General features: G+C 43.7%; 2 protein-coding genes and 1 long non-coding RNA gene across 3 annotated transcripts in view; 2 read left to right on the top strand and 1 right to left on the bottom strand.

The window, feature by feature from the left end:
- LOC106809076 (proteasome subunit alpha type-2-like) overlaps positions 1–2,159 on the bottom strand; it is a 3,493-nt gene extending 1,334 nt beyond the window's left edge. The window contains exons 1-3 of the mRNA XM_014812025.1: positions 2,083–2,159; positions 221–297; positions 7–126 (exon numbers count right to left, since the gene is read on the bottom strand). Coding sequence (XP_014667511.1) covers positions 7–126; positions 221–297; positions 2,083–2,120 — 235 coding nt within the window. The 5' untranslated portion in view covers positions 2,121–2,159. The remainder of the gene's footprint in view (positions 1–6; positions 127–220; positions 298–2,082) is intronic.
- Positions 2,160–2,332: 173 nt separating this feature from the next.
- LOC106809075 (V-type proton ATPase subunit F-like) overlaps positions 2,333–10,765 on the top strand; it is a 17,746-nt gene continuing 9,313 nt past the window's right edge. Inside the window, exons 1-2 of the mRNA XM_014812024.1 lie at positions 2,333–2,403; positions 2,819–2,900. Coding sequence (XP_014667510.1) covers positions 2,350–2,403; positions 2,819–2,900 — 136 coding nt within the window. The 5' untranslated portion in view covers positions 2,333–2,349. The remainder of the gene's footprint in view (positions 2,404–2,818; positions 2,901–10,765) is intronic.
- On the top strand, positions 5,816–7,493 carry LOC106809086. Its single transcript, XR_001393846.1, has 2 exons — positions 5,816–5,883; positions 6,733–7,493. It is a non-coding gene; the product is annotated as an uncharacterized LOC106809086 (long non-coding RNA).

The following is a 10,765-nucleotide window of genomic DNA, read 5'->3' as shown; positions in this document are numbered from 1 at the left end:
CTGGACCCATGCCACTGTACACCACGCCTATGTGTTTTGTGATAGGCTGCACTTTATGGATACTGTGCTCATCATATAAAATGTTTTTCTGTTTCTTCTCTGTAGCGATAACGACCCCATTGGAAGCTGTAGGAAATAAAATGTGTAAATAATAGTCTGAACATGGAACAATGCCTGTATAAACAAGTATATTAACATTTCTACAGATTCAAATGCTTACCTTTAATTCCAACTGATGGTGCACCAGCTGCTACTGCTGCCAATGCATACTCAATTTGAACAAGCTTGCCTGATGGACTAAAAATAATGAAAAGTATTGGAGTAATTATTGCATCATTAGTGATGATAACATCCTTTGTATGAGTATTCCCATGAACATAACGTCGTCGTCGATAATATTGAGCAAAATTACCACACTGCATTCGATTCATATAATAATGAACTACTCAACTAGGAACAGATCTTAGTAACTGTTCTAATATTTGCTTCCGGGATACAGATCAAACTATAAAATAAACTACACCTGATATACAAAGTCTACAGCCTACCCAGTAGGGTAGGCAGACTGTACACTGTCACTGTAGTCTGTACTGTACAGTGTCAGTGTTACTGAGTGTACAGGCTACACCACATGCACTTGGAACAGTCAGTAAAAAATGTAAATTAATGGGAGGAACGGAACGCAATTGGAGACTGGAGAGAACTGGGAATGACGCAATCTGCCTGCAGTCAATCACGCTCTGCGGCGGTCGCCCGCAGGGAAAGTGGGAATTATAGACGGTATACATTTCTGCAGAAGCGGCACGAACCGCGAAACTTTTGAGTTTGAAGTCACATTACCAAGGTTGCACTTCTCGACCACAGTAGTTACATAGTTGTGTTCAGTAGACTATAGAGGGCAGAACGAGCCAAAACTGGAGGTCGTAGATGCGTGACAAGTTTGTGAAATCCGAGATAATTGAGGAGTGATCGACGAAAATCGCGTGACGGAGTTTCCTACCTTTTTCTATATATATCATTATAATGGCGACACAGCACACTCGCAGCGACGAGGGAGGGCGCGGCTAGTTCTGCATTATTTTTCGTGAAAGCAAGTTGATACCGGTATATTATAGCTCTAGTACTAGTAGTAGTAGTAGTAGTAGTACTATAGCTAGTTGATATACAGACTATTATTTTCAGTTTTTACTAACTCAGTCTCTGTCCCAAGTGCCTGTGCCTGTGCCTGTGGCTGTGTAGATACAGTAATGTAACCCAACAAGAGTAGAGTTACAAAGCGTCCCTATCCTTTTGTGTGGAGGAACGCCTGAGTGAATCACTCAGGGCGGTTTGCTGGTGCATTTTCAGAAACTAGAACTTCCAAACTGGGTTTATTCTCAACACGAACCTTTCTCCGCTATCCCGGAACTTACTATGTATCACAATATTCTGTATTAAACTAATATAACCTGTTACAAAAATTCGAAGTGACGAGCGGCGTATACATTGAGCGCCATTTCTGTTGACCTGTGACGTACGAATTCCCAATGCGCATAGCGATCGGCAAACGCAGCGCCCTCCGATTGGTCGGTGAATCCGCTCTTCAAACCGAAGTACGTCACAGGTCAACAGAAATGGCACTCAGTATATTCGCCGTTCGTCACTTCGAATTTTTGTAACAGGTTATATTCGTCTAATACAGAGTATTGTGATACATAGTAAGTTCCAAGATAGCGGAGAAAGGTTCGTGTTGAGAATAAACCCAGTTTGGAAGTTCTAGTCTCTGAAAGCGCACCAGCAAACCTGCATGAGTGATTCACTCAGGCGTTCCTCCACACAAAAGGATAGGGACGCTTTGTAACCCTACTCTTGTTGTGTTACATTATTGTATCTAGTGGCTGTGCAGTGTGCCTGTGGGCTACACAAATCACAATGATGCTGCGCATTTTTGATCGGGAGCCGGTGACGGTGTCAATGGCAATGCTTTCCACCATAGAATTGTTCTTCTAGATAAAAATAATTGCTATGGTGCAAACAGGAATCCACTAACAAAATACTATGGTATTACAATGTCATACTTCGCGTAACAAGAGTAAAACTTACCTAAATGTGGTTAAAGAGAAGCTGTATCTTTCTGACATGATGATGGTGATGAGTGGGTTGCGCCCTCTGTTAAGGTATTTTGGTACTACCGGCATAGAATGGTTTCTTTTACTGATAATTATTTTGTTTTAGTATGGAACAGAAATCTATAATATATGTCCGAATTTTATTTGTATTATTTTTTATACTTAAAAACGTATAGTTTCCCGTTACGATTGTAACTATGATTCTAGTGACCTTTGGCATACAGTTTACAGAGATTTCAAGATGGCGATGCACTCTGCAATTAAAGGAAAACTCATTGCAGTTATTGGCGATGAGGTACGTTTTGGAGCTATTATCCAGCCATTTAAGAACACTTAATAACTTGTATATATCTTAGTTTTGCTTTGGTAGAATCCCGTATAACTTTTTACACGCTGTCTACGCCAATAAATGGTTGTTGTGGGTCACCGTCAGGTATATTCAGTAAACTGTAAAAAGTGATCAGTGGTTGACATAATGATAGTCCGAGCCGACGCAGACCCCAGTAATGGAGGGGGGGGGTCAGTTAAACCCGCACCCTCAGATTAGCAAAGCGGAGTTATAACGTCTGCATTTACGGACAATGGTTGACAGTCTCAGTGACAGTATATCATTCATCGTGATCATTATCGTGTCGTGGTACCCATAAATAACACTGTGATAAAACGTTTAACTTTAAATCTTATTCATGATTCAATTTTTTGAACAATAGGACTCATGTGTTGGATTCCTGCTTGGTGGAATTGGGGAAGTCAATAAAGCTAGACAAACGAACTTCATGGTAGTCACCAAAAGTTAGTTGATATCTTGGTTTTATAATTATAGTTACTAGCATGCACAGTGCACATTATTCATGAGTCACCGTAGCATGTTATATTATTACTAGTACTAGGCCATGGCTACGCGACCGGTTCCGGACGGGGAGCCGCTAGGCTACGCGTTCGGACATCCATCTCACACAGTGATCTTGCGACAAGCACACGCTATGATGCTGAACGGGAACGATCTGCTGATCATCGCCCCGAGTGTGTGTGCGTGTGTGTGGCGTCGGGTGTGTGTGAGAGAGAGAGAGGCGACGGAGAGAGAGAGGGAATGTGTATGTGTGTGTATGCGTGAGAGAGAGAGAGAGAGAAAGAGAGAGAGCTAGAAGTGTGGTGTGTGTGTTTGTGTATGGTGTGTGTATATGTCTGTGAGAGCGAGATGAGTAGAGAGAGAAGCTAGAAGTGTGTGTGTGTGTGTATGTGTGTGTGCCAGGGTCTCCAACGCATTCCGCATTCGGCGGCAATTATTCACGATTTCTAGGCTTAATTTCCGCACTCCGCAGCGGCAAGGTTATATTCCTCATTTCAGTTGCACTGTATAAAATTTGCACTGATTGTTCGGCAATTGTTCGCGTTGACACATTTTTTTTTTTTCAGCGGTGCCTGGCACTGGCCATGCGCTGGTGCGCGTAGAGTTTATCAATTAGCCGTCACTTGCGCGAGTCGTTTCTTGAAAATGCACGCTCTTGCCATTACCTTAGTTTTGCAGCCCCCCCTACCATCGCTCAGTGTTATAATGTGTTTCTAATTCTCTATGCATGTTGTATCTGGCATGTCTACGGTAAATGGAACAGCCTAATCAGACAAAGTGCTGTCTACAAGGTGTCACGTAGTTTGTCTGCTAATCAGATTAACACGTGGGGAGAATGGCGTCCATTGCCATTGGCCATCCAAAAAACCGACTTTTTACAGAAAAATTCAGGAAACGAATATAACAAGATGTGGCCTGTACTTGTGAAGTCAAAACTCAGTGTTAAGCATGGCTATTGCATGGTATGGCAAGACAGACTTTCAAGTGGGGCACGGAGGAAGGAGTGACTGCAGAGGCATATAGTGCCTCCTCACAGCATAAGTGCTATGGCGGGTGCAGTGGAATCTACACCCAATATATCAAGCTTCTTTTGCAGCAGATAGAAAATTGTCTGTCTTGCGGCAGAAGTGAGATTTTACGGATTATTTAATTGAACACAAATGTCGCCTTTGAGGGCGGCAGACGCATGAAATGAACTCTTCAAGAAAATGTTTCCAGACTTCACAAATAGCCAAAAAGTATGGTTGCAGACATACACAAGACGTAAAATTGTGAAGAAATTGCAATTCTTACATGTATTCATTAATATAATAACCTAACTGTGGTACGCGTCTCTGAAAAGTCATGAAAAGTGATTTTGAATCCTAACTTGTAGGGTTGAGTCTAGGGTATTGAGATAGTGTCATCAGACATGAGAATATGGCCCACAGTATGCCCTCAGATTGCAGGAAAATGCTTAAAATATTTCAAAAAATTTTCTGGGGGGGCATGCCCCAGACTCCCCTACCACTGGCATGCCTACAGCACGTGGGCCTGCCTGCGGCAGCCAAGGTTAATTTCGCCCCCCCCCCTGCGTCATCAATTACATTCTGGCATTTGGAGTTCACAAGGTTGGAGACCCTGGTGTGGCGTGCGTGCGTGCATGCGTGCGTGTGTGTGAGAGAGAGAGAGAGGCTGTGCCGTGTGTGTGAGAGAGAGAGAGAGAGAGAGCTGTGCGTGTGTGTGAGAGAGAGAGAGAAGAGCTGTGCGTGTGTGTGAGAGATTGAGAGAGGAGAGAGAGCGAGAGAGGACGGATAGAAAGGATAGACGGCAGCAGTGCATATACCGTTATATTTTCGGCAATCAGCAGTCACGCAATCACTGTGTGAGTGGATGTCCGGATGCGTAGCCTGGAGACTAGGCGACCGGTTCCGGACGCGTAGCCACTGCGTTATTACTATTAGCAAATATTATCTTTATTATTCAGGTGATTTATTTTGGTCTCATCACTTGACACTTTTGATGTTCATACGTGTGTTTCTAATATGTGTTTTTATTTGTTTCATTACTCACAGATACAACAGTATTCACGAAATAGAAGAACAGTTCACAATCCTTTGTACACAGAGACGACATCGCAATTATTTTAATTAATCAAAATGTGAGTTGTGTCAGTAATCATTTGCTAAGCTGGATATTATGTAATTAGAGACAGAGTATCGTCTCCATGTCGTATAAGGACTTTATGTCACTTGACCACTTATAACACCCCGGTGCTTAATCAATCACTCATTCACGCACGGTGTAATTTATCATCTTTTGTCCTTAAACTCTTTTGCTTGGCTACAAGGTGTCACTTTAGCGGTATTGAATGTTTTCCAGAGATAATAATATAGTCGGTGAATAACGTTTTCGGCAGTTTGCTTGCCTTCGTTAGATACATGTAACGTACGTGATCAATTCAGTGGCAGACGATGTGCTGTGCTAGAAGCAGATTAACAGTGTATAGTGTAAGTGTCCGTTACACGAGTTATTAGAGTGCTTGAGTGTCTGGTCGGCGAATGTAACTGTCAGTCTAATACTGTAATCATCAAGATCACCAGTTTAAAATAGGCCTGTCAACTCGAATTCTCAGAGCTTTATCCAACTTTATTATGTTTACATGCATGCAGGAAATTGCCAATTGCTTTTACTTGTGAACGTTGAAATTTGTTCAGTAAACTACGCTATAGGAAACAATTCTTTATGGAAATTTTACCATGCTCAGAAGACCGGCAATTGGTTTGAATTACTCACGTAATACCTTCTAACCCTCTAGGTAGCAGAGATTGATACGCTATGTACTGGATAAATTACAACCAGCCAATCCTGCTGTGGCTGGAGATACCCTCCAAGGACTGTCCCTACGATTCCAGGCAAAGATTCGATACTCTGCGTAGAGCCAAGGTGAGGGCCTTGAATCCTTCATAAATTTCTAAACACATATGCAACGTTATGTAACATGAAATGCATATGCCAGCATAATTTTAAATATACGTGTATTATAAACTTGTTATATGTATGTAAATCTCTCTCTCTCTCTCTATATATATATATATATATTAGGGGTGGGATGATACACGATATATACTATAGTAATGCACGATACAATATGTATCGCAATACTTTCAAGACAAACTACCTAGCAAACTATACACTAAAACGGTGCTCTACCAATCGTGTAAATGTTTACTAATCAGGAGCGTGGCGCACTTGGTGAACAACTGCTATTGGACTGCAAATTTCCTTTCTTCTTTTGTTTTCTAACGAAACTATGCTTTGAAATGATATATGGATATTATTTAGTAGTGTCGATACGTGTTTTGTGAATAGTCAAACGTATTGATATGTGTATCGTCGAAGTTTGTATAGTGTAACGTCGATATATCAATGAATCGTCCCACGGCCTATTAATATACACGCATGTGTACGCTGCACACACACAGAACACCGATAGACTGACAGACATATTTTAAACTGCAGATGCATCTACAGTTGTTTTGTGGGAGATGCTCAGTGAGCACTACCTTGCAGAAGAGATTTGGTCAACTCCCAATTTTCTCCACCACACCATTAAACATATAAACTAGATCAAGTAGCTTGACCCCTGTGGTCCACGACACTGTCGACACACCATTCCTTGATCGCTCCTCCCTCTGACACAAACATGCACCATCAACGCCGCTCGCACATATCTGCACACAGTGCCCTTCGCTCTCATAAGTAGCTAAAGGTTGGTAACTTTAATCTTTACAGGGTATGTTTACTGCTGAAGACTTCCGCTAAGCGTGACAGCTGGAGTGATCTCCCACAGGGCTGACATCCTGTTGTATGGAGCTAGGTGTTACATAATCATCATTAATCCCACTCCCTCCCCCCACCGAACCCCACTCACTGTGAGTTACATCATTGCTGCTGAGTGTATAGCGTGACTGAGGAGAATGATTGATAGAATGTGTAGGAATATTTCGATAAATAAATTACTAAATAGCTTTCATTCACATTAGATGTTCACATTATTGACATTAGGGATTGTGTAAAATTATATTGGCCAAGAATAATCCATAAAAGCGTGCCAGATATCATAAAGTTAAGTTTTCACACGGTTATAAATGGTCCATATAATGTTAACAATCTTCTGCATTTAAATGCAGAATTAGATGCCCAGTTTATTTGTCAGTTTTCAAGTTAACTGGCAAGGCATTTCCTACATGTAATAGGTGTTTAGAAAATCTACCCAGTTAACGCTGTCTAACCACCGTTTATCAATAAAGTCTAATAATGTTGTAGCGGTATGCAATTGCTGAAGCAACTGATATGGTGAAAGCAACTTCATATAAGGAGTACCATAATTATTGTAACCAAAAGATTATGTTTAGCATTGGTCTGTTTCAGAATCGGTGTTTTGTAATATATGTGATGAGTGCAAAATCACGAGATGTACATAATACTGCTAGCTATATTGCTATACTTGTATAGGGTTAATGAGGAATAAACTCATAATAAGTTAAAACATCTGATATTCTTTATTGTGTTCGTTCTAAATGACACATAAGAAATAGAATTCTAAGGAATTCCATGTTTCTTTTGCAGGCGAATACCATTAGTTGTTTTTTTCACATATTTACCAAATTTGACATCTACCAGGCTGATAGTTTGACTAGGTGACTACTAGTTTTACTACCTCAACAGTGGAATGTGCTTACTGCCGAACCTTTTACACCAAGAAGAAACGAGTGCCGCGGAGCGACAGCGCTCATCTAACGTCCGTAACCGCCCGCCCCCCAACATTTAAGAGGAGGAGTATAGAACGAAGACGCGACACCAGTAGTGGAGGGAAGAGGAATTAGCGCCCACGCGCGGGAGAGCCCGCCCGCCACCGGCTAGCAGCGACCGGCTCACGAGGAGCGCTGCAGGTGGTGCCTTGAGGGAGGAGAAAAGAGGAGAGAGGGGATGAATGTGATGCGAGGAGTATCGAGAGAGGTGAGAGGTGCCGCTCCTCGCTACCTCCTCCCCTCCTCATGCTTTCTCCCCTCCTCCTCCCCTCTCCCTCCTCGCTCCACCTTCTCCCCCCCCCGACTCCCTCACCTTCTCCCTCCTCAGCTCTACCCCTTCCTCCATCCTCCTCGCCCTTCGCTCCTCCCCCACATTCTTCCCCCCTCCCTCACCATCCCTCCTCCCTTCTCCTCCTCCCACCCTTCTCCGCTCCTCCACCACCTTTTCCCCCTCTCCACCTCTCTCCTCCCCCACCTCTCCTCCCCTCCCTCCCCTCCCCTTCTCCTCACTCACCTTCTCCCCCTCTATCCTCTCCTCCCTCCCTCACCTCCTCTCCTCCTCCCACTCCCTCACTCACTCCTTTGCTTCTGCCCCTCCACCACCTGTCTTCGCCCCGCTCCTCCACCACGCTTCTTCCCTCTCCCCTGTATCACCTTGTTTAACAATGAACTGAATAAACACCAAGTGAAGTAATTATCAGGGGTAAATGTCAGGCGGGGGGGTAAATGTCCGGGGATAACTTGTCCCGGGGTGAAATGCGCATGGGGGGTTACATTGTCTCCGGCGGGTAATTCGCGCAGGGGTAATATGTCCAGCGGCGGTGATCCTGGGGGGGGCTCCCGGGGTCTCTGTCCAGACAAATCATACGTCATGCCTAAAGCTGCTTTGCAAGTCTACCTGTCAATCAAGTTACTTGTACCCATATCACCCTCGCATCTACTTTTATTCCCAGGCAGCCCATTCCCGGTCTTGTCTGAACTCATGCTCACCCTATCGCGAAACTGTAGGTAGGTCCATACGAACGGTTTCAAAGAACAGTCCCTTTGGCGCACATCAATATCTTGTGCTAAGCCCAACTGTCTCGATACACAGAAAGCCACGGTTCATCGTAGTATGTAAGTGACATGTGCAGCAATCGCCGTCAATTCGCCCGGTGTGTCATTGCCCAGTCTCTCCCTAGGCAACCTCGGGTTCTCCATTGGCATGTGACCTTCTGCAACCACATGGTGGACTGAATGTGGGGTGTGGGTCGCTGTGAGACTGCTTCGAAACCATGACGTACACACGGGGTACTGACATCCCTTGCTGCAATCCCAGATGCAGCCTTATCCCGGGTTAGTGCCCGGTGAAGTACCAAAGCCGTGAGCATCTCGTCACAATGCTGTCTGTACAAGCATTAATGATAGCACGTCTTTTTACATGGATACTCTGCCGAACTTGTTAATGCCAGTGAACCTTCGCTGTATGTGGGGGGGAAAGGAGAGAACATCAGGAAGAAGAAGGGGAAGGGAAAGAGACAGCAAAAGAGAGAAGGAGGGGAGATAAGACAAAGAGGGGAGAGAGAGAGAGGGAAAAAGAGATACAGAGCAGGAGGAGCAAGATAGATAGAGCTTCATACAGATTTAACTTTCCCACCGGCTTCACGTGCCTCACGGATCTCTTCAACCACCAGCAATTTTGTGGCACTACTCTCTACGTTGTGTATTGGGACAAGCTATTTGCACAGACCAAGCAGGTACAAATGATACCCTCATGGGCCCTCAGCTGAAAAAACAAGGCAGCAGTAAACCAACCCAGCTGCAAGAACTGGGGAATCACGATCCTGTGTATACTTCCTTAAGCTTCCAGAATTCAAATTGTGTTGTTTTAGTTTTCTTCCACAGTAATCTCCTCCTCTAAGCAACACGTTAGCTTACTGAATGTACGCTAAAAAGACTCGAAAAGATTATTAATAGAAGATCATCAAAAATTATATCCGAATATTCCCTTAAGCACAATCCGTCTAAGTACGCCATTATGTGCTGCTCTACTGCAATCGTACTGCCATTCGCATCATTCGTAGGTACACCATTATCCTTACCTATTCATATAATCAAGTTATTTGCCTCTCATTTATCATCCAAATACTTCTTATCCTTATTTTGTGAGTTCAATGCTGAATTAATGCACTTGAGAAATTTATGAGAATACCTCCCTCTACCGCACTACCCTCTCCCTCATCCAACTCTTATTATGTCGCCCAGGTAATGCGTTTGATGACGGTCATGATGTCGTCCGCTCCGCACCGCTCCGTCAACAGTTGGCACAAATCTAAAACGGCTCGACGGTACGGATTCGAAAAAGTCGGACGTGGGGGGGGGGGGTAATCCGAAAAACGAGTTGGGATGGTCAAGCTGGGGTCAAAGGCAAAGTCAAGAGGTGTAACAGAAGAGGGAACATCCTCCTAACTGAAATGTACCTTCGACTGACATGCGAAAGATAAGTGTCGCGCTAAGTCTTTTGACGGATAATCAGTGAAATTCAACAGGTAAATTTGGTTGTTAGAATGGTTTATGCTCTTTAAATCGTATAATTTCTATGGCATTCTGTACTGTAGGTGCTTACATGTAACGTAATGCCAACTCCCATGGCCACTGCCAGTGCATGTGGTGTGGTACTGGTATTTTTTCGCTGCGTTTAATTAGTTTACAGGTGGAGCCTCTCTATTTCAGCCTGTAGGCTTGCATAGGTAATGGTGAGTTGCTTTACCTATTCTTTTTTGCAAATATTGTTGCTCACTACGTATGATGGAGACTTCCACTTTTAATCTGAAGACACTTAAACGTAACCGCTCATCTCGGTGGCAACTTTTCATAACGATCCAACGAACATTCCTTGAAAGGTTCCTGACTTACATCCCTGTGACTTCCTACTGTTTCGGCGTGTATGTGAACACATTTGGGACAACAAGGTTTACCATTAATCCCACCACTCCACTACATAGGGGGGAGTGTAGGGGTTCCGACCGCAGTAC

Source organism: Priapulus caudatus, unplaced genomic scaffold (genome assembly GCF_000485595.1).
Source record: "Priapulus caudatus unplaced genomic scaffold, Priapulus_caudatus-5.0.1 Scaffold326, whole genome shotgun sequence".
NCBI lineage: Eukaryota > Metazoa > Priapulida > Priapulimorpha > Priapulimorphida > Priapulidae > Priapulus > Priapulus caudatus.
Note: the sequence above shows the minus strand (reverse complement) of the source record. Positions and strands in the feature narration are given on the sequence as shown.